The sequence below is a fragment of the Gymnoscopelus braueri genome (genome assembly GCF_963280865.1).
Source record: "Gymnoscopelus braueri genome assembly, chromosome: 19".
Lineage (NCBI taxonomy): Eukaryota > Metazoa > Chordata > Actinopteri > Myctophiformes > Myctophidae > Gymnoscopelus > Gymnoscopelus braueri.
In genome coordinates this window covers 28,017,200-28,042,233 of record NC_137621.1, presented here as the reverse complement: position 1 = coordinate 28,042,233, position 25,034 = coordinate 28,017,200, and the positions used below count along the sequence as shown (strand labels likewise).

Genomic DNA, 25,034 nt, shown 5'->3' with positions numbered 1-25,034 from the left:
TGTAGACTCTGACCTGAATTTAAACAGCCACATTAACACACTTACAAAGTCAGCCCACTATCACCACATCACTATCACTATCACTATCAAGGATTAAAGGACATGTCTCAGCAAGACTTGGAAAAACTTGTCCATACATTCACCTTCAGTAGATTTGACTAGTTGTTACAGAGTTTACAGGTCTCCATAATGAATCTATCAGACAACTACAGTTGATTCGGAATGCTGCTCAAGTCCTTACTAATACCAAAAAGGTGGACCATTTCGCTGTAGTTCTTGCCTCTTTACACTGGATCCCTGTCTGTCAAATAATTCATTTCAAAATACTACTCTTGGCTTATATAGCAATGAATAGTTTAGGGCCAAAATGTATTTCTGATCTTGTACTATATCAGGAACCATCCAGATCTTTCAGGTCATCTGGGAGAGGTCTGCTTTTGTCCCCATGCAGGATCAGAACTAAACGTGGAGAAGCAGCATTATGCACCACTGACATCTGGAACAAACATCCAGAAAACTGCAGGTGTGCAACTCTCAGTTCTTTAAAAATACCTTTCTGTTTACTGCTGCCCTTTACGGTGTGGGATTTCTCTGTAATTTTAACATGTCTGGAGAAAAAAAAATGTATGCATATGAGCGCATGTGTGGGAGGTCTCAGCTTTTGTCTTGTAAGAATTCTTTACCACACATGCTCTGAAGTTGTCCAAAACATTCTGGAGTATTGGTCTGCTATATCTTACATATGGCATTGGAAAAGATGACTGGCCTGGATATCCCCCTCCTCCCCCAGTCTGTTTATTTTGGGTGACCCTGCTACACTTGTATCCTTCTTTAGCTGATTGGATTTAGACTGCCCTTATAGAAAGGAGGCTTTTGGTAAAGAAATGGAAAGCCACTTCTGCACCTGCTCCATCCTTGTGGCGCACCTCTCTTGGCCTATTGGCTGATCTGCGATTATCACTGCTTGACAAGGTGTAAAAATATGTATGACTTGTAATGGGGGCAGTAGCCTACCTACCATTTGATGGGTTTGATGGTGCTTCCGGCTTGTAAATAAGCTAGAACCTACTGAATAGCCAGTGTGAATGACCTACTCTCTGGAACTCTGATGAGTAATGCAATAGGTTTCTAGCTGTCTTGTACTTTATTTGATGTCACATTTGAATTTATTACGTGAATATTTGTATTAAGTATAATTTATTTTAATTTAGGCTATCGTTTTGTGTCTGTAGATGTATGTTTTATTGAAACATGCGGTCCTGTTACTGTGATGGCATATTATGTTTGATGACGTCTGCATGTACACCCAATAAACAATCCACACATAAAGTAAACTATTAATTATAAAAAGTGGCTCAAACAAAATTAGCCCCATCATCACCCATGGTTTCAACGACAAGACACATGAAAACAAATGATCAAAATGAAAAAATCTATCAACATTAGTCATAAATAAAAAGCAAAGCACTCTCTAACTTGAATAACAGCACAAATAACAACTGGGAAGTCCTTGACTCCTCGGCTATAGACACCTTGACCTTGGTGGAGGGGCGGACTTAGGGATCTGGAGGCCCTAACAAACCGTAGTATGAGGCCCCTGGCTGCGGCTTAGTGTCACTGCCCCCCCCCACACACAGATTTTTTTTAACAGAGTAGATATAATTTCCAGTATTCTGGTGCATTTTGGGAGCTTGCTACTTCTATCAGGATTTATTAACATAGGATCCATTAAAAAGCTAAAAGTAGGCCTAAAGAAAATCTTTTTATGTGGGACAAAAATGCATTTCTCCTTCAGCCCTATATGGATTGGACGGAATGTATTGATACAAAGACTGAATGCACTGTCTACCACATCACCTGTGATGAGTCAGACATTGAAAGAGCAGAAATAACAAAAGGACAGCTAATGAGGCCCCCTGGCCCCCTCCACTCTACAACTACACACACACCAGCAGTGCACTTCCTAGAATGTGACGTGACGTTCTCTTATGTCATCATGATTTGTGTGCAGGGTTCTCATCTTAAACAAGCTCAGTGCTTAATGAGATTTCCAGTTTAGTAGACCTTGTATTGTGAATTTGTACTTCCATGTACTGTTATGTACTGTCATGTACTGTTCTCATGTCTTACTAAATAAAGTACATCAATCAATCAAAAGCCAGGGGCCTCAAATGGAATGAAAACTGTTTATTTATATTCAAAACATAATAATTTGGGTAAATCTCATGAGGCCCCCTGAAAAGAAAATGCCCCTGAAGGTAACTTAGTACATTTACTTAAGTACTGTACTTAAGTACAATTTCGAGGTATTTGTACTTGAGTATTTCCAATTTCCAATACTTTTACTTCTACTCCATACATCTCAGAGGCAAATAACCTATTGTACTTTTACTCCACTGCAATTATTTGAAAACTTTACTAGTTACATGTAGATTTTGATTATTACAAACATACATTAACCACTTCAGCCCTATACATTTTGGCCACTTGAAAATAGCCTGTCTACAAGCTCACAATGCATCGCTGTGATGCATTGTGAGCTTGTAGATCTGCTATTTTCAAAAGATCTTTTTATACATTTATGAAAATTTGAGAAATGGAACATTCTGCATAATGCGTACTTTCTGCTTTTGGTACTTTAATAGCCCTGAAACATGACTGTGACAGACGAGCGTCATGTGAACCATGGCTAGTACTCTTGATATACCTATACTTTTGTAGGCTACTTTTTACTCAAGTAAAATTGAATTCTGGACTTTTACTTGTAACAGAGTATTTCTACATTGCAGTATTGATACTTTTACTTAACCCATTGATACCTGGAACGCATCTGTGTCACTTTAGATTTCTTTGGCTATTCAAAAATAGCAGATATACAAGCTCATAGCGCGGCACCGAGTGCCGCGCTATGAGCTTGTAGATCTGCTATTTTTGAAAAATCGAGGGAAAAAAATGTGGGTTTTTCTTTCAAAAAAATGTTAGGATTTAGAAGACAAAGAAATGTGAGTACTTTTTCCACCCCCACTGACTTTGACACACCCCTGACACTACGCTATGTAGCTGTGGGGGTGTGCCTGTTCATCCAGCTGCTCCAGTTGACAGTGACACCACGGTCAATGACAGACGCATGTGTTGATCAACACATTCTCACCCCCATCAAACGGGAACAGAGATAAGAACAACATACTGGTAAGTGCGTCGACAGTCATCATAATAGTTCACAGATGTTGTTATTGACATAGTTGTATAAGCAAAAACTTAATGTCTTACAGAAAGATTTTCTAGAATTCCCACAGAGTTATATAGCCTGGCTACATGTGTTTATTTATTTTTTTAAAAGCTAAACGCTTGAACTAGCCTTGGATCAAGATGTATTTGATCGATTTTTGACAAGTAACAAGTACATTTTGAATAGCCTACCGGACTTTTATTTGTAACAGAGTATTTCTACATTGTGGTATTGGTACTTTTACTTAAGTACAAAATGTGAGTAGCCTACTTCTTCCACCACTGGAGTTAGTTAGGCTACAACAGACGAGTGCTACAGCTTCCACGTGGAAATCCAAAGGACGATGGATGGGTCTGTAGTAGCTCTGGTCCATAGCGTTAGAAGGAGTTCTCCTTAACTCCTTCTAATGCTATGGACTACTAGAGCTAGGTCTGTAGGCAACAACTAGCACAACACGAATACAGGATCAGTGGTGGAAAAAGTAGGCTACTGAAGTGTTTTTCCAAGGTAAAAGTATCAATGCTGCAATGTAGAAATACTCTGTTAGAAGTCCGGAATTCAAAATGTACTTGAGTAAAAGTACAAAAGTATTGGTATCAAAATGTACTTAAAGGTAGGGTATAAGTGATATTTTTTGGTTAAAACAAAAAGTATTTTGTTAAAAGGTTAAAACACTATATTCTGATAGTAATCATTGCTATAGAGTGTTTTTTCAGTAACAGATGTCTCCCTGTCTCTCCAGCTCTTTAATAAACAGAAAATACATTTTCCGGTAGGTGTCAAAATCTCAGCCAATCAGGAGAAAGTAAAACATTTTAAGCTTAATTTGTATAGTGTTCCACTTCCAATTTTGTCTGCTCATTTCTTAGTGTCATCACTTCCAATTTCACTTGTTTAATCTGTATCCTGATTGAGTTCTCTGTCCTGGTTGGATAAAATTGGAAATTAAACTGAAACTGAAACGAAAATGCATTTTCTGTTTAATAAAGAGGTGGAGAGACAAGGAGACTCCTGTTACTGAACAAACACTCTATAGCAATGAGTACTATCAGAATATAGAGCTATTTAACACTTATTTTAACCAAAGCAAATCACAATAAACCCTACCTTTAAAGTAGAAAGTACTCATTATGTAGAAGGTCCCATTTCACAAGTTTTCAAATGTATAAAAAATCTTTTGGAAATAGCAGATCTTGACTACAAGTAAAAGCTTGTAGATCGGCTATTTTCAAATGGCTGTAATGTATATAGGGCTAATGTATGTTTTGTAATAATAATCAAAATCTACAAAGTAGCCTAACTAGTAACTAAAGTTTTAAAATAAATCTGGTGGAGTAAAAGTACAATATTTGGATACTTCTAACTTGTAACACTGGATGCAAGTAGCCTACCATGATCGCAGACAGCAAATGGTCCATCATCATTTCTGAGGTTTCTGGGACAGGCTATTTTTTACTTTAGTCTTTGTCAACCTGTGGATATTATTTGGAACAAAATAATATATTTCAAGCCAATAATAAGTGTCCTGTGCTTCCAGAAATAAGGTTAATGAATAATACTGCTATTTTTTGGGGGTTATGGTGATGTCATGATAATTTGGTCTACAGGAGAAGTAAATTGAAGGGCACCGAATTACACTGAATTCATGGAATTACAGCAGGAAAAAGAATTTACCAAGATGTGTTGTTTTGATATTATTTCAAAATATAATGCTATGTATTTATTATATCAATATAATCTAGGTTGTTCAGAGGTGACCCCTGTCATGTTGTGGGCCTTGCTGCTGGGGGCTTGTCTTTCCTCAGGTTGGTAACTCAGATCAACCTCATCCTTTGCCTTCCATTCAATCTAATTTAGTACAAATACTTTCTGTCTGTCTGAGTGGGATATAGAGATAGGGGAAGGGAGAGATACGTATACAGTACTAGAGAGAGATGTGATTGAGTGTTTGTTGTTTGTTCCGACCTTGTTCCCAGTTCCCAAGAATTACTGCGGAAAGTCTCTAACCGGAAGTAAAGGAAGTACAGGGCTGCTATGTCACATGTTGTCCTGCCTACTGGGACTTTGTGTGTACTTCCTTTACTTCTTGTTAAACAGATCTTCTGCCAACTTATTTTCTAATATAGCTTTTTTTCTGCTAAAGTATTTTGTTGCTTCTTTAAAGAATGATTCCTTCTTTCTTCCCATCCTAAACTATCCTTTCTGCCCTAGATTTTGTTCCCCAATTTGAAATATCTTAGTCAAACACTACCCCGGATTTAAATACGATAGTATATCAGTGGGAACATAATTGTGTCTTCCTTTTTTCCTTATTTGTTTTACCATAATTGGCTGCTAATATTACAGTTGTCACGGGGCAGCCCTAGCCGTAGAATGCCTTACATACATTTCATGTATTCCAAATACACAGCCATAGATCGGTCCTATCCCCGCACGGTTAGCAGACTGATCCCTGCGGCATAAATCTTCGCGCTGCGTGTGTACTCACCCAATAATTAATTCCTGCGACTTGGAGTCAGATATTGTCCTCTAGTTTCATATCCATTTGAAAGTTCTGGCAGAAAACATGTGTTTTGTAAAATATCTCCACTTTTCCACGAGATTCACACGGACGACATTCTCTGTCAGCGACAGGGCCGGACCGGACTAGAAATGACTGCTGGACTGAACATAATTATGAAAACTTCCTTTGGGAACAGTCGAAGTTTGGGAAGCACAAACATGTGGGGCACACAATTGACAGGTGCATTGCGATTGGTGTGGGTAATTAATCACACCACCTGCCAATTGTGTGCCCCATACATTTGTGCTTCCCAAAGGAAGTTTTTATATGTTCAGTCAGTCCTGCACTCATTCTGGGCGCCTCGCCCGGAGAGAATGTCGTCCGTGTGCAGCTCGTTGAAAAGTGGAGATATTTTACTAAACACACATTTTCTTTCAAATGGATATGAAACTAGAGGACAATATTGTGTATTTGGAATACATGATATGTATGTAAGATCACAGGCATTCTAGGGCTAGGGGCAGCCCGTGCCCTATAGAGACTATAGGGCACTATAGAGCGTGCCAAAAATCCTGAAGGGGGCGTCAACAAGTGTCTTTTGGTAGCTGCGGACATCTTTGAGGGGTAAAAACCAGGTTGACTTAACATTGCCCAATGCCAAGCCCAATGCCTCGCCCCCCCGTGGTGACGACATGTTGGCACGCTCTATAGAACATGGACAATGCACACACACTCATCTGAGTACACAGTTACTTCTAATTAATCATCGCTGGCCAGCTTGGAAGTGACACTCCCAGCTTGGGAGTGTTGGATGTTGCATATTTGTATACCACAAAACACTCAGCCATTGTGTAAAATATCAAATGCACAATTGTAAAAGCTGCCAGCTGACTTTCTGGAAATGCTAATGTTTATTTTTTTGCACCTCCAGAAAGGCTTTCCATGGTCTCCTAACTCCAAACTGTCTCCCTGTCTAAACCCTCCAGCCCTCAAAACCCTCACCAGCTCGCACCACACCTCTGCCCCACGCTTGTTAAACTGCACATTCATAGAGCGAGCCAACATCACCTGTCGCTGGGAGCCTGGAGACCCCCAACCCTCATCTGCAATAAACTACACCCTATACATACAGCAGACGAGGTGAGACCAAACTCATCTTTGTTTAAAATTCTGCTATCTCAATCTGGTAAGTTGAGTCCCTGTCCCATTTTTTTAAAATACATTCGAATATTAATTTTCATATTTGAATATACATATTTTCCCCATATTCGAAATTTGAATATTAATTTACCAGCCCAATTGCACCAGCACAATGCCTTTTGTAATCAAGGGTCACCAACAAAGTAATCTAGAGCAAAATTGCCAGCAAGTCAGTCCCACACAACAACAGCAGACCATAATTTCAGCTCAAACACAAACCCTCACAGTACTGTACTAAAACCAAAGATTCTAGCAACATAACAAAGAGGTACAGGCAGATGGTTTACTACTACCATACATGATCTAGGCCTGTGCCTTACTAACATTAAAGGCATAGACCACCGAATAATCTAGATTTGTCTGCTGTTTTCTTACTTTAAAGATAGTCTAATGATAAAACAACATTCCAATCCACATCATCTCATTCAACATTCCAAATTGTAGATCCTTTTCCAAATCCATGGATGAATGGATAAGATAGGACTCAGTCTGTCGGCTCAAAAGCATAAGGCATCCTATCTTTTCCATTAAACCAGAGGTGAGAAACATATGGCTCCCATGGAAAACATTCCATAGAACATGGATTTATTTTTTCTATTAGACTATTATTACAAGCCTATGTACAATAGTGTAACGCTCTGCAAACCACCGGTACGTTCTGGTAATGTTTCTCATATAGCCTACTGGCAAGCCTAGTACTGTGCCTGGAAGTTACTATTGCAATTTAGGCATTTAGCACACTCTTATCCAGAGCAACTTAAAACCAAACACGATGAGCTGAATTGATGTCACACAGCAGTATATTTTTAGTCTGCTCACGCCAGGATTTCATTTTGTTATACGAAATGCCCAATAGACTATAAACTTGCCAGACAAACCGTTAATTCAGGCTATTATTATGTATTTTGCTAATCTACGTATTTGTTGATTGCCTACTTGTTTGTGTGTGTGTTTGTGTGTGTGTGTGTGGTGTGGGTGTGTGTGGGTGTGTTGGGTGGGTGCTCGCGTGCGTGCGCCCGTGCACGCGCTTGTGCATGTCTTCACCTTATCACCCATTTCCATTAGCCGTTTATTTGTTGAAATCGGCTGGCATGTTCCTCTTTAGTGGTTTTGGAACATAGTAAATTGGGTTTTGTATTGTGTAATGAATATTTTGTGCCCTGGTGTTCCTGTTGTGTAATGAGGACATGAGCCTCTGCAATAATGGGAGGGAGGAAGGCAAACGACTAACATCAAGGTTAAGATGTTTTCAGGGGTGTCTGAGTTAATATTACAAGATTTCTTTGGGGGGGGGGCAAGTCTTATTTATGGAGGTTAAACCATGAATGTGGCTTAACTCTGAGTTACACTCACTGTAACTCAGACCCACAAAAAAATGTCTGGCTTGAGAGGAAGTCTTAATTCTTTTAAAAGAATAAGATGATCATTTGGAAAGTGCCATTCTGAAGGAGATATTTGCCATCTAAAGAATTTCACACCTATCTTTGAGTTTATTAATTCCTACGTGAGGACTTGATATGTCTGTAAAGAAATATGCACTAAAGAAAGTACAATTGTAAAGTATTCTGTGCCTTAAATAGTTTTACCAGAACAAGCAAGCGTCACTTGTTTTCAAATGGTGGCACATCTAGAGTAATAAAGTGCATTGACCGGGATGGAGAAAATGTTCTCTTTTTAAATCAGTTTTGGAAATGCCTTCAATCTATAAAACAATCTTATATGAGGTTTAAACTTTCTCTTGAGCTGATAAGAGCATTTCCTTCACAAGGCTTATTTTTTTGGCAGGAAGTGGACTGATGTACTATGAGTGCAGTACCATTGATTTCTGATTTATTTTGATGATGTTCACTTAACTTACTTCAGAATCAGAATGTTAATTGACCCAGTATGTTCACATAAAATTACTTTTACATGGTACATTGCTCTCAGACTCATAGGAGAAAACAAATCAAATCATTCTTCTGCCACATAGGTCATGTCCTAGTATGAGCGAATAGGGGAAGGGAATCAACGTCACGTGATGCCTTTGTTTGGCCCGGCAAAAACTCGGATGTGTCTCAAAGAATATGATTATTGGCAGTATCGCATAACGTTCCGAATATTTTCTGAATATCCCTTTTTAATTTTTCACAAGATCGGTGGTTGTTGCAATGACCTGCATACAATACTTCACCACATGTTGCGCTATGACGAAATAAACCCTTAAAATGTAACAACGTGTACGTTCCGTAATGCAATTCTAATGGTGAAAGCGGTGTTGTTTCACTCTAAAAAGTAATGGCGGATTCGACCACACCCCCGAAATACACACACACACACACACACACACACACACACACACACACACACACACACACACACACACACACACACACACACACACACACACACACACATGCTCGGAATAGCATCATTTACATTTATTTTCATTTTTGTCTCCACTACCCATATCTGCTTTAATTAGTTTACTACTAACATTACAGCATCTTACATTGCTGTGTTTAAACTCATACTGTGTAACATACATTTTAGTCCCTATTTTTTGGGGACACCTCTTGTAGCTCCGTTGTCCACGCCAAGATATTGGTGTGGTATGTACTGGTATGTAATGGTGTGACTGTGTAGGCAGTTGAAGAGGTGACTGTTGATTACTATATTATATACACAGTCTGAATGCTTTCGGCTATAATAATAATAATAATACATTTTATTTGTATTGCACTTTACATTTGAAACAAACCTCAAAGTGCTACAGTACATAATAAAACAGATAATGAAAACCATTTGCAAGAGAATCAAAAAATCAAAAAGTCTAAAACAGGATTAAAACATGTTTAAAACAAGTTTAAAAAGGAGAGACAGGGTTATTAAAACCGGCTTAAAAGCTAACCAAATGCTTTGTTAAAATGGTAGGTTTTTAGTGCTCTCTTAAAAGTGATCACAGATTGTGGAGCTCTGAGATGGTCTGGGAGTGAGTTCCACAGCCGGGGGGCAGCTGCATAGAATGCTCGGTCTCCCATGGTGCGGAGGTTGGTGTGCCGTTCCTTGAGTTTATTAGTGTTTCCTGAGAGGAGGCTGGGGGTGGCGGTCTGTGGTTCGATCAGTTCCTTGAGGTAGGGGGGGGGGGGGGGGGCATTTCCGTAGATGCACTGGTGGGTTAACAGGGTTATTTTGAATTCTGTCCGGGAGGAGATGGGAAGCCAGTGTAGTGATTTGAGAATGGGGGTGATGTGCTCGTATTTGCGCACTCTCGTCAGGATCCTAGCAGCGCTGTTCTGTATGTATTGGAGCTTTTGAAGGCTCTTGCTAGGGATCCCGACGAGAAGTGCATTACAGTAGTCCAACCTGGAGGAGACAAAGGCGTGGACCAACTTTTCGGCGTCAGGAAGAGTGAGGGTGGGGCGGAGTTTAGCTATATTTCTAAGCTATTTATCTAGGCTATCTAATGAAATGTCTGCCAGGACAATGGCTTAGGCCAAATGGAAGAGGACCCAATGAATTTGAATTCCAGCTTTGGCTGGAGTACATGTACGTGACTACACGGTACCATTCAGTATTCCCAGGGGGAGACTCACTTAGCGTTTGGTTGCAGGTTGTTGATTACTGTCAAATAAAACATGAACACACACAACCTAAACACACTTGGAAACAGTGATATTGATTTGATTTGATTTGTCATTTCTAGCATTGAGTTCCTGAATACAAATAACTGGGTGGATAAAAAACATTTTAAATTCTCTATCGATAACCTTGCCTCCAAGCTGAAAATATGCTTCCTGTACAGACATGCAGTAGATCCAGTTTCCTATTAGGCTGTAGGAAAATGGGTCATGGAAGCAGTGTTCTTATCAGTTGGAATATGGTGACGTCTATAGGAATGCTACAGACTCAACCATATTGCACCATAGGAAACAACAGAAAAGGAAAAAGAGAGGGAGAGAGAAAAAAAAACACATCAGCTCACTGTTACCATCCTCCCAGATGGAGATGGGCCTCTCAACTGTCAACTGTCCCCTGAAACTGAACAACAGCTACCTCCTCCTGCTTCCATTATTGATGGCACGAATGGAAGTAGGTATAAATGAGAATTTGTACTACCTATTGTTTTTAGTTGCAGGGGTCTTTAACCGTTGGCCGGAATTATGTGTTTCTTTAGTTTATGTTAGGTAAGATACCTGTGCTGTGCTTTGTTTTGGGTTTGGTCAAAGTAAGCATAGGTTTTCTTTTAGTTAAGTATTGAAATTCTATGTACAGGTGCCCACCCTGAGGTAATTTACCCATGTTTTCAATCTTGTTAATAAACCACTGTACTTTGGATTTTAAACTGGTGTTGGCTGGCAATGTTTGGGAACTGGGGAGGAGGGAGTCCATTTTCGATGTTACACCTAGTGACCCCTAGCCTAGGTCGTAACAGTTGTCATGGAACAATTTGAGCTATTTTATAAGATTATTTGATGATTATTTGCTGTTACATAAGTTCCCCAGGTTTTACAATGACACCGGAAAGTTCAAATCTTTGATTACACATTATGTATCTGTCTGTAGCTGCTTTTAGTATTTTAAATATTTTATTTTATTTCTGGTTCAAAGTTAATTTTTTATACATATATATTTTCTCCTGTTTATTTTACTGATATTTCTGCTGTTTGTATAATTATTGTTCACTCATCACTGCAAATCAGTGCCTATATCAGGGTAATACAAAGTGCACTGTCTATTCTTTATTTAAAAAAGAATAACCCTGTTTGTCATGTTTCCGGTTCCATTAATCTAAATATGCTGAATGAATGTTTATTTTGTTTGAACTGTTATCTGGAACTCCATGGAGCCTTCGAGAATTAGGATTTTTTTCATGACAGCAAGTGAGTCATATATTTGAATAAATCATTTGGTTATCAGCCTACTTGACAATAATGCTCTGTTGTTGCTTTGGTTTGTCATCACCTCGGAGGGTTTGTCGAGATAGCAGCCGTGATAAGAAAACTCAATGTTGAGATATAGAGACACTGACTCTCTCTGTGTTTGGCTCCCTGACCCGGCCCTATCGCTCTCATTTTACAGGACCCATCTTGAATGTGCTGTAGTAATATAGTTTTTAAGCAGTTCCCGTGTTACAGTTGTTGCTATGTGTCAGTTGGGTGGTGGTGTATGATAAATGTACTATTTAGCATAAGTAACTGCTATTCATTCTAAAAACAAAATGCAATCAAGTAGTAGTTAATTAATAAGTCAAATTAATTAGTCAAATGAAAGTAAATGAATGCCCTAATTCGTCATACTACAGGGTCACACAAAAAATAGCCAAATTAAACGATCTACAAGCACACAGTGTGCTGCTAAGCGTTGTGGGCTTGTAGATCTGCAATTTTTTGAAAATGGCTAGGTCTGTCTGTGGGTTTTATAAATATTGAACCAATGACGAGTATTAACAAGAGCTTGTGACTAAATAACTAAATTTATTCTACTATTTTTTCCATTTCTTGAAAGGTAACCGTTTTGGGGAGATATATTGTTTTCTTTCTTGTGTGAAAAAAATGTGTGTGTGTGTGTGTGTGTGTGTGTGTGTGTGTGTGTGTGTGTGTGTGTGTGTGTGTGTGTGTGTGTGTGTGTGCGCATATTAGTGCATAATTGAGTATGTGTGGGGGTGTAACTGCCATACTGTAAGTAATGCAGTATAGATTTGACATGTTTTGAATATTCTTAGAGACATGTAAATGCTTTCTAGACTGAATCAAATTGTATCTATCCTATGGTGTCCTTAATCCTACTTTAAATGCGCAAGGTCTCTGTCCGTCTGTCCATCTGTGCATGCATGCGTGCATCTGTAGCTCACCTATCTCGAGAACCATCCGACCGAATACAAGAACGCTCAGCCCAAAAGCGCACCTCTGTCGTTGTAGCTGTTTTTTGCCTAACTGCTCAGTTCATAACTTAATATTATAGGGGCTGTCTGTTCTCACCAAGCGGGCCGAGTGGTCCGCCTCATTGGGGGCAAGCGTTCCACGGTAAGTGGGGCGAGTGGTCCCCCGCTGGGGCGAGCGTTCCGACCCAAACGGGGCGAGTGTTCTGCCGCTGAGAATGCCTGACATGAAACTCCATATGTGGGCATAAAATGGACACGGACAGACAGATACAGAAATATATGGGCATAAAAGGAACACAGACAGACAGACGAGTACAACGGGTACTCCCTCTGACAATGGTTACAACACGTATTGCATAAGTGGGTGGGCCATGCGCTCCCAAATTGCATCGTTCTTGACTTGCATCATTACCGAGTAACAGGCACCTGTCTAGTTATGTTAAATACTGTATGTAAGACCACTGCAATATTTGAATCTTATGCTGAATGGTTTAATTGGTGAATTCAAATTGTGTGTGTGTGTGTGTGTGTGTGTGTGTGTGTGTGTGTGTGTGTGTGTGTGTGTGTGTGTGTGTGTGTGTGTGCGTGTGCGTGTGCGTGTGTGCGGTTAGTAGAGACCTCAGGTGCAACAGCAGCTCTGAGGTGGTGAGGAACTGCTCCTTGTGGAGGGTGGTGACCATATTAATCTGCACCACAACAGGCACCGAATGCAGTGTGAAATTCAGCAGGAGTGCTTCTTTCAGGTTCTGCATCACCGTCATAGCACACACTCCCAATGGTGTGGTACCATCAACTCAGCGGTGTCAGTCTGGCAGAAAAGAAGGTGTGTGTGAATGTGCTTTGTGTCTCTGTGTATCTTTATGCTGAACATTGTTTTTGTGGCTCACCTTCCCTCTCTTTCTGTCTTGTGCCCTTTCGTTCTCTCCCTCTCTTGCTTTCTCTTTCTCTCATCTGTCTCTTTCGTTCAAACTCAATTCCTTCACTTCTTCGCTCCCTCCCACCTCTCTATAATTCTCTCTCTGGCAAACACACACACACACACACACACACACACACACACACACACACACACACACACACACACACACACACACACACACACACACACACACACACACACACACACACACACACACACACACTCTCTCTCCCTCTTTTTTTCTCTGTCTTTCTCTTTCTTCCCCCCTTTTCTATCTCTATGACTATTTACCTCTCTCTCTCTCTCTCTCTCTCTCTCTCTCTCTCTGTCTCAGTGATGTTGGACCGAGTGAAACTTGGACCAGTGCGGTCAGTTAGAGGAAGTCCTCTGTGTCTGAAAATAACCTGGAACATAACATCGCCTTCGCACTTCGCTTTGTCTGAAGAAGAGATTAAACAAGGACAGCTGATTTCCCAGATTGAGTATTCCGCACAGGGGCAGGTCAGATACCACATGCCTCTGCACATTCCTTAACATGTTATAACAGAACCAAATTACACAGAACCTCACATTCCTACAGAACCTACTGTATGTAGGGCGGCAGGCTCAAGAGGTAGAGTGGGATGGGTCAAATGGAGAGAATGAATATCCTCATGGGGATCAATATAAATGAACCTAAAAAATTATATATACACATCATACTCATACAATACACACACAAAATAAAAAAAAATAAAACATCTTAAATATTTTAGGCGACTTGAGGCAATGCTCTCAAGTCGCAAGTTGATGATGTAATCTGCCCATGTGTGGTCTAGCCCTATGGAATTTATGGAATGCATGTGCAAAAAAACATATCTAAAATATTGATTTGATGCTCAGATTAACCTTAGGAAGTATTAAGTTGTTTTTTATTTTCATATGCATTCCATAAATTCCATAGGGCTAGACCACACATGGGCAAATGACATCATCAACTTGCGACAGGCATTGCCCCTATTGAATGAAAGTATTCCAAAATAAATACAATATTTAAGGGGTTTTTAATTTAACATTTTAGTTATAGTTATAGAGGACAATTATAATGTATTAAGGCATATTTGGCTTATTAGCCAGGGAACCTTTTAACAATGTATTCATGTCCACATAATGGAGAGTATACAAGGACGCAAATATCAAAGTTACAGTTAAGGTTACATTCACAAAAGTGATTATAAGTACGTCACGTTGAAACGTGAAAATTGAATCGTAATCAAATTGAATTGTGAGGCCACTGAAGATTCACACCTGTAATATAGAAGCTCCCAAGTTGATCCTCAATTGTAGGTGCACTTGATCTGCTATATAGTTTTAACATGTTTTAATTAATTTACTAATAATGTTGCTATTGTTGCTTTTGTGTCTTAGCAAGATTGTAAATGTGGGTCCTCAGCCCTCAGCGTGTTTCTGTGGACTTTTAAATAAATAAAGGTTACTAGATTATTAACTAAATCCTTCCTCTTCCTGTATCCACTATACATTGCAGCCTAATGCCCAGGTCAGTAATGTGACAGTAAATGACAGCAGCTTTGTGGCTTGTGGCTTCAAACCTGACACCAATTATACCATCAGACTTCGCCACCGTAAAGCCAGTGAAGCTACCCCTTGGAGCCAGTGGAGTGACCCCGACCATGGGAGGACAGAAGAAGCCGGTGAGACGAAGGACAATGTCCAGCAGAAAAAAAACGTGACGTGTCTTACAGTAGAAGGACAGTGTCCTGACCAAGCCCCCAGAGTTGCTGAGAAACATTGAAGCCGCCATCCCAGTGGCCAAAGCTGGAACTGCAGGCGGGGAGAAATACATGCACGAGCAAAACATACTGAGAGATATTTATATATATAAATATAAATATGTAAACATATTATACATAAATACATATGCATTTACATATAAATATGCATCTCGAGTGTATTTAATAAATATCTCGCATTCAATCCTTGACACACGGGCTGCCGTAGAACGCAGAAAGGACACTAGTGCGCATGATCATAACTCTATGGTGTGTCCAAAAACGACTCAATAATTCTACTTCCGGCATACTTCCGGGTGCTTCAAAACTCCACTGAGCACATTCATTGAAATGATAGCTGGGGGGCGGGGCAATCCGCCCTCTAGTTATATTATACCTCTATGGTCCTGACCTGTAAAAAGACAGCATCCAGTAGGAAGACAGAGTTCTGTAGGACAGCATCCAATAGAAGAACAGTATCGTAGAAGGACAGTGTCTTTCTCCAATAGAAGGACAGCATTGTGTAGAAGGACAAAAGCTACTACCACTGTAACTACTGCCAGAGTTCTGGGTTCATGAATAAGGCCAGGCTAGTCAACCTTTTGTCTTGTCACACAATAAGTTGGTCATAGAGCATATCGCCAAGAAGTGGCCCTCTATGCATTTCATGTGTAACAGGGTTTTCTATCTGTCTGTCTATATGTATCAGCTCCAGCTGTAGCACCACAACTCTGGATTCAGATGAATGAAACAGACGAAAATGGATGGAGACACGTCGTTCTGCTTTGGAAGGTAGTTTGTGTGTGTGTTTAGTCTAAATGACTGTGTTCAGTGTTTAACGATTTCTTCATGCCCACCTGAGTTTAATAACATAATTTAAATGACTTTTTAATCATCTACATCTCTACGCTGTTTTCATGTTTTCCTGGAATTGCTCTGTGGTATTTTGTGGTAGACGTTTTTTTTCCAAGCTGGGACCAGAAATATGACAGACATACAGTCAAAACAGACGGACAAAGAGTTAACAAAGGGGTTAAAGGCTGTGTCCGTAAATATCGAAAGCTTGTGTTCTTGAAAGCTTGTCGCAATATTGTTTAAGTTCTTGTGTCATAGCAGTCACCAAGGCCTCATTTACATCATATTTGTTTTTGCGATTTGTGTTTGCATCATACAGCCCTTGGATCCCTCTCTGGCTAATGGTTTTGTGCACTCCTACAATGTGAGGTGTCAGACAAGTAGTGCTGCTTACATACTGAGTGATCATGGAAGTTGCAGTGTTTTGCGCCATAACAGGACGTCCTGTAGTTTGTCTCTCCCTCCTGAGAGGTGCAAATGCTTTCTTACCGCCTCCAACTCTGCTGGGACCTCCCCGGAAGCCCTTATATGGCTACCTGGCTCGACTGAGACAGGTAACTGCAGGAAATTACTGAAGCTGCTTTGCACTTAAAGGGATATTTAACTTTCGGAAAAAATGGGATAATTTTATCGTCTACTCAGGCTTTTGAGAGCCCCCCGGACAGTTTTTAAGTTGCTTGATTCAGTATTTAGATATTTGATATTCATTTTATCAGACACGCCCCCTTCCTATACAAACCCACTGTAACTTCAAACTCCATTTTAACCATGTTAGATTAATCGGAAACACCCGTCCTTGGTTCTGATGACTGATATTGTCCTTCTAATATGTGAGGAGACTGTGTTTTTTCAATTACTTTTTTCATTTATTTTTTATATATTTTTTTGAAAATGAAAAACATTTAATACAATAAAAAAATGTAATAAAATAAATGAAAAAAGTAATCGAAAAAACATGGCCCCCTCATGTATTAGGAGGGCAGGATGAGTCACCAAAACCAAGGACAGGTGTTTTTGATTAATCTTACAAAAGGAGTTGGAAGTTATAATGGGTTTATATAGGAAGGAGGCATGTCTGTTAAAATGAATATCAAATATCTAAATACTGAATCAAGCAACTTAAAAACTGTCTGGGGGGCTCACAAAAGCCTGAGTAGACGATAAAATGAATGGAATGTGAAATATCCCTTTAAATACTTATTTTTGTTACAACTTTATATTTATACTTCCTGGCTGTCACCCATTGATATTGTTCTTTGCACAATGTTATTGTCTTGGTAATTGTTATTGTCCTATGGTTTAATGTTCTTACACTTTGAGCAAAACCAATACATCTATGTCCTACATACTGACATTGCTTCTGAAAAGAGCGAAGATAAATTCATGTCACCTGGAAAATATGTTGCCTATTTTATGTGTTCATGTCTACATTTGGACCTTGAATGGATGCTTACATGGTCGTATGTTTTCCCCTTTCGGTTCAGAATTCCCACCCATTAGCCAAGTCACTGTTATCTCATTGGATGACAGCAGACTGGATGTGCGATGGACAGCTCCAGATGACCAGGTGGTGACTGGCTTTGTAGTGGAATGGTCTGCTGTTGCAGAGCAAAACAACAGTAGTCTACAGTGGAAAAGGCTGAATGGTTCCTGCAGACAATTTATCATCACAGGTAAGACAACAATGACGCAGCCCATAAAAATTCTTTGTAAATCCCTAACATAATTATAAAATGTGCAATATTAAATTCACCCCCTGATACTCACTTAAAGGTATTGTAAGTTATGGGTAGGGTTAGTTTGTTTAGAATAAGGTTAGAATAAGTATTAAAAAGCTCTATATTCTGATAGTCTTCGTTGATAGAGTGTTTGTTCAGTAATGGGAGACTCCCTGTCTCTCTGTCTCTGTAGTAAATAGAAATTGTATTTTCAGATGAGGACACCAATTTTATCCAATCAGGAAAGAGAACTCGCGCAGGATACAGATTAAACAAGTGAAATTGGAAGTAATGACACAAAGAAATGAGTAGACAAAATTGGAACTGGAACACTATAAAATTGGCTGAAAAATTGCACCCCCCTGAAAATGTATTTTATGTTTATTAAAGAGCTGGTACTGAACATACACTCTATAGCAGTGATTACTATCAGAATATACTGCTTTAACCTAAAAAGTTTTGTTTTAACCAAAATATATCACTTCCCCTACCTTTAATAATTCAGGGGGCCTTGACTACACCTGTATGGATAATTTTCAAAACAGATATAACTCATTGAACACGGGAGTGCATTCCCGAACAGCAGCAGATCAGGAACGTGCCTATGTGTTAAATTCGGCACAAGCTGTCAAAACCCAGATTTCTCTGCTCTAAACACGTTGTTTTGCTATGCTGATCAAATGCAATTTTTTCATTGATTCTGTGACTAAATAAAACTATGTGAGATAAACAAATGATCACCACCCATGCATTCATCCTAGCTCTCGGTCATCTAAATAGCATCACTAGTATATGATCTATCAAAAAGTGCAGCACAGTTGGCCATAGATGTGTTTACTGTGTGTATTGTTTCAGGGGGAGTAGAACCGTTCGTTCGCTATGCTGTGACTGTCAAGGCGTTGCACGGTGAACAAGGAGCAGGGCTGGGCAGGATACATCATGTTTACACACGTGAAGGAGGTACACCATTCTTATAATAAGGCTTTTTTTTTTTTCATTTACTTTGATGCGTTGTTATGATAACAGCACTCAGAAGAATGGCTGTGAAAAAGGGGGAGTTTTTTTTTTGTGAAGGAGAGAGAGTGTAAGACCAATGGAATGCTCACACATTAAAATCCTCCGTGTTCATTTAAAAGGGTACAAATGGACCTTACTGGTCCATTTACAGTGATTTTACAGTGCTGTGTCCTCCAACTGTGGCAAAAAAAATAGAACACACATTCAATAATGGAGGCCAGGTGCAAGACAAAAGCATACAATATATTTGGAAAGGGAAATACCGCAAAGTAGCTCCCAAATTGGTTGACATTATTACATTTAAGTTTATGTTTGTTTACATTTATATAAGCGTTGCATTGCTCACTGTAAACCCAGACATTTTTATCAAACTTACCATTTGTCACGGTTCGGACTCGGAGTGTCCGAAATATAATTCTCTTTATGATTTACATATATTCTTCAGGAACAATTTGCAGGAAAGATTTATAAGGAGGAGATTGGAAGAAGTCAAAGCTCAGGGACCACGTTCGAATAAAAGAAGATTACTTTACAGAACATGATATAACATTCAATTTAAAAAGAGGGCTGAGGTCCGTCACATGTGCTCAGTTAGGAACTGGAACCTTAACACAGGCAATTGAGGTAGGCAGATACTGTGTAAATGTATTCCTGAAGAGCTGCGCTTATCTGTTTTTGTGATCTTGGTGTTATCGTGTTGATGTTGTGTTTCACTCCTTCGTGTACAGTGACTGAGGAATGACTTATTTGAAAAGATTCAATTGAAAGATCCTGTTTTGTTTTGGAAGGTAATATGTGGAATGTAATTTTTAATGAGGAGACTTTTGTCTTAGCAACAAAAATGCATGGCAATTAGGACACTGCATCCAACATAAAAGGACCTTTCTGTCATGGAAAAGTTTTCGTAACACTGTATATTATGATTTGTCAGTCCTAGCTATTGTTGTCGACTAATGTCTTGTAAGCTCCTACTGTATATGCTAGGCCACTCAAATAAACACATCAATCAATCAATCAATCAATCAATCAATCAATCAATCACCTTGATGCACTGATTGATACTTGGCTCACCTGCATGCATTCTGTTAAATCACCTGCTACTGTAATGTCAAGGTGTCTTGTGTGTGCTGTCTGGACTACTGTCTGAGTGTGTCTTGAGGTTCACCCTTTCTCTTCTACTTCCTCTCTTTCTTCTTCTTGCTCTTCTTCCTCTTCTTCCCCTTCTTCTTGTTCTTCATCAGCATCACCATGATCAACATATCTATGTCACCATGTAGAATGTAGAATTTGTGGCAGTCTTGACAATTCTTAAGCAGCATGCTGCCCTCTACTGGTTCATAACTACCTCAGTAAAGTTCAGTCCAGTTTATTGTCTTCATTGAATCAATAATATTTCACTGGTCAAGCAATAAGCCCATTTGTAGAAAAAGAGCAAGAGAGATGGAGAGAGGAACCAGTGAGAAAGAAAAATCCTGTGTTGTGTCTAAACAGTAAATTGTTGCTTCTTCAAACAAAAAGATGGTTGATGACCAGGCAATTGTTTCTGTCTGTGCAGTGCCATCTGCTGGTCCAAAAGTGACAGTGCAGGAGATATCTCCCAGTTCCAACAGGGTGGAGCTCAGCTGGAATTCCATACCTGTTGAGCAGCAACATGGTTTCATCCGAAACTACACACTCCGCTACACGTACTCAGAGGGACACACCAAGAGTGAGTCTCAGAAACACACACACACACACACACACACACACACACACACACACACACACACACACACACACACACACACACACACACACACACACACACACACACACACACACACACACACACACACTCCGATTGATTTGACAGAACCTGAATGACAGTTATGTCTGACTACTGGGACACTACAGTTGAGTGTGACGAGCAGTGTTTCCGCACAAAATTCCACACATGTGCATCATGCGTATCATATCCCATGTGCACACACGCCCACACAACATAATTGCTGTGTTTGTGTTGTTTTCCAGGAGTGTTCATACCTGGTGATGTTCATCAGTACTCTCTAAGGAATCTGTTACCTGGTGATTATACCATCTGCATGCAGGGGAACACTGAAGCTGGCACTGGTGTTGAAGAAAAAAAGGACTTTACTCTAGGTGAGGTGGACAGCAACGCTAGCCTGGAAACCAGACGAATCTGCCAGTTTAAAAAAAAAGAAGCCCTCGGCAGATTAGTCTGGCTCGCTCGGTTATGATTGGATTTTGCTGCCCCGAAGTTGTGGGGCTCCAATCAGGGCCCAGTATGCAAATATGAGGCGGGTTAACCAGAGGCATTTTTTTATCCGCCCCTTGGAAATGGAGGTTCAACACAGAAATTCCAGACTAATATCTACGCAGTGATATTAGTCTGGCCATGCCAGGCTACAGCAACGCACGCACGCACATACACAAACTCTTAAACAAAACACGAATAGTATACTGTACGGTAGGATAAATCTACATCACCCAAATATTCATTGTTTCCCGAGGTTATCCAACCGAGCTGCACACAGCCGCCCCGAAGGTCGTTTACTGAGGCCTACAACGAATACCTGGGTGATGATTTCTTTATCTCATACCCATAGCCTTATTTAGTCACATGGTCAATGAGAAAATAGCATTTGATCAATGTAGCAAGGTTATAGCAGGTTCATAGAACAAAAACGTGTGGCCAGTTAAAGAGTGAAGGAGTCTCATAGATTGCAAACATCCAAAATGTAATGCAACCTTTGGATCAAAAACAGGCATACATGTACAGTATGCTTGATACATTTCTATGACCAAAACATTGCAATGGATTTTGGAAGTTTGCAAGTTACGGCCAGTGTTCAGGACTCTTCATTCAACATAAAATAATGGAATGTAACTTTAACTCAACTTTGAATGTATGTGTATGTGTGTCATGCATTTGTGTGTCCGTGTAGGGTCTGATAATGCAGATATACTGATGATCATGATCCTTGCAGTTGTCCTGACTTCAGTGGTGTTTGTGCTGATAGCCTGCCTGGCACATAATGAGATGTAAGATTTTGCACACACACACACACACACACACACTGCTTTGATTTGCACATATTGATCATTCCATATCCCCTCACCCTACCCCTAACCATAATTGTTCTTACCCTAACTTTAACCCTAACAGATACTAACACTAACCTTGTGAAACTGCAATAAAATAAAATGACATATGCCCATTTCTCCAAAAAATGTGGCCTATGTCAGGAATACACACATGCCTGCATACATACATTTTCCCACTTTTATTTATATTCACATATACGAAAAGTAAAAATGTGATGTTTTATCACTATGTCTGTGTGTGCATGAGCACGCATGCGCGCACACACTCACACATGCATGACTGGGGACCCTTTTGGATGATGCTAACAGACACTGACCACAGATCAAAGCCTTGATCTTAACCCAAACTAACTATTACCTTGTAGGGTGAAACAGACGCTGTGGCAAGACATCCCCAACCCTTCTCACAGCAGCCTGGCTCGCTGGACTCCTGAGGCCCTCTGGGAGGTGACGTTTAACACCAGTTGGACTCTAACCACTAAGTGTCCACTAATCTCTATCCCCTCATTCCTGCTCATAAGTGCTTCATCTAAACCTGGCTTAAGTGCTAAACTGTTAATTGACAGTGAACCAATTGATGAATGTATCTGTATTTATTTAGTAGATAGCACTTTTAGTTTTACAATGATTGATGTATTGAATGGTTGATTGATCAATAAGCGTGTGTGTGTGTGTGTGTGTGTGTGTGTGTGTGTGTGTGTGTGTGTGTGTGTGTGTGTGTGTGTGTGTGTGTGTGTGTGTGTGTGTGTGTGTGTGTGTGTGTGTGTGTGTGTGTGTGTGTGTGTGTGTGTGTGTGTGTGTGTGTGTGTGTGTTATATATGTACATTCAAGTGAATAGTTATCATGTCCAATGAAAAACAAAAAGCACAACAGTTAATTAAAAGCAAACAACCATTACATCTCACAGCTGAGTTTTGATCTTTCCCTTTAGAATTTGAGTGTTCTGCTGAAGGCAGAGACGCCCCACATCCAGCAAGTGGTTTTAGATGATGAAGCTGCTGATGAAGCTGCACAGCAGAACTCTGGCCCTGTTGAAGTCTTCAGCTATCACACAGTCCAAAGCCCAAACATGCATTCCTCACACATGAATGCTCCATTTTGTCCTGCCTTGGTCCACACACCACATGCCGCCACAGCTCCCCTGGATGAGCTGCTCCCGATTGCCCCGACTGAGTCCCCCGTCACCTCCGCTCCTGAGGAGGACAATCATCCTGAATCTCTCCTTTCCCCTTGTGATTCCATCTATACCCAAGTCCTCACCTCTAAGCTGCCCCAGACTGTTTCTCAAGCTCTCCTCCTGTCCTACTCCGACCATGGATTTACGGACTGTCAGTATACCGCTGTTGGCTTCCTTGACTGTGAGTTGCAGCTAGGTGGAGACAGTGAGCCACACGGGTATGAGCAGGGTGAACATGTCAGAGGATCAGCTTTACTTCCGTCTCAGGCAGACAAACTGGAGAACCCTCCCCTTACCCTGGCAGAGAAGAATGGCCTCATTCCTCTCCTCTTTCTTGCTCCGACCAGCCATGTCAAGCCCCTCCCCCTTTCTCACTTGACCAACGTCTGTCACTCCTCTTCCTCCCTTTCTCTATCAGGTGAAGAGAGTTCACCCCAATGCTATGACTCGCCCCCTTCTGCTTTTTGTCCGAGTCACTTTATCCCGTTCCCCTTTTCCTGTTCCCCACCTGTTCACCTATCAGAGCCTGAACCTGGTCGTCTCTGCGCTTTCCCTGCTTCTCTGCCGAACACTTTCTCTTCAGCTTTCTCCCCATTTCGTCATCATGACATGAAAGGCCTATTGTCCTACCCTTTCATTTCCAATGTATTTTCTGAGGACTGTGATATGTACATCTCCGCTGCTATGTAGTATTTGGTACCGTAGATGTATGTTTCTTCTTGCGAGTGGTTTTTGTTGGTTTTGAGTCTTCATCAGTGAAGCAATATTGTGCATTCATGGCAAATGTTTTGCCATGAATGCCAAGGAATGTGAAATGCCTGCTGACTAGACATTTTCTTGTTTGTTAAAGTGCGTGTGTGCATGTGCTTTGTTTTCAGCAAGTCTTCAGTGAATGTAATATTGTGCAACTGAAGCTATTCAATATGTTGACGTGTTGTTGCTTTTTTTCAGATGAGAATTTTCTAAGCTGTTTAAAAAGTATATTTTTCTGGATGTTGAAATGTAGATACGAAGCATATGCAGCTATAGAGGATATCAGGCATGCATATAGCTTTTGATGTAAGTAATGGCTGTTTTGACTAGGCTACTGTCATTTACTTATCCTTTTTACTTATTTGCTTGTTTTTTCTTTAACACTTGAAGCCCAGCATGTCTATTTTGGGGGGAATACTTGCCAAAAATAGCCGATCTACAAGCCCACCGCTTTGTGGCGCATTGTGAGCTTGTAGATCTGCTATTTTTGGTTTAGAGATTTTAGTGTACTAGCTTATAACTCAAAGAAATTTGCAGGGAGGCAGTGAAGTGGGTTCAAGAGGACTGCAAAGGCAGGATTCTTTACCTGAAGGCGAGAGTAGATTCTATAGGCAGGGCATAGGACGTCATGTGCTTTGTTAAATTATTATCAGTGGAAGCTGCATTCTGTCTATCGGAGAAGGCAGAGTTTTATGTATTACAAAACACAGGTCATAAGGGCTGTATAAACTATTTAGACGAGAACGTGTCTTTTAAACTGGACAGTTTTTGACTAATACTGATTGTATAAAATGTATTTGCATTTGATATTACTGTAATAATTCTCTCTGCCGAATGCCCATTCTCCACCCCAACACACACACACACACACACACACACACACAAGCGCGCGCACACACACACACACACTATTGACATCTTTATTA

General features: G+C 40.2%; 1 protein-coding gene across 2 annotated transcripts; it reads left to right on the top strand.

The window, feature by feature from the left end:
• Positions 1 to 3,110: 3,110 nt before the first annotated feature.
• Positions 3,111 to 24,915, top strand: LOC308075016 (interleukin-6 receptor subunit beta-like). Of its 2 annotated transcripts, none has more exons than XM_080414589.1 (15): positions 3,111 to 3,189; positions 4,972 to 5,034; positions 6,719 to 6,872; positions 13,410 to 13,618; positions 14,049 to 14,215; positions 15,240 to 15,405; positions 16,193 to 16,275; positions 16,658 to 16,892; positions 17,823 to 18,011; positions 18,912 to 19,016; positions 20,629 to 20,781; positions 21,084 to 21,212; positions 22,019 to 22,115; positions 22,544 to 22,625; positions 23,110 to 24,915. In XM_080414589.1, exons 2-15 carry the CDS (start codon positions 4,995 to 4,997, stop codon positions 24,043 to 24,045), a joined length of 2,745 nt encoding a protein of 914 aa, XP_080270715.1. In that variant the 5' UTR covers positions 3,111 to 3,189; positions 4,972 to 4,994; the 3' UTR covers positions 24,046 to 24,915. The 2 variants fall into 2 exon arrangements, with proteins under 2 accessions (XP_080270715.1, XP_080270714.1); XM_080414588.1 differs by having other exon boundaries at positions 13,407 to 13,618.
• Positions 24,916 to 25,034: the final 119 nt, after the last annotated feature.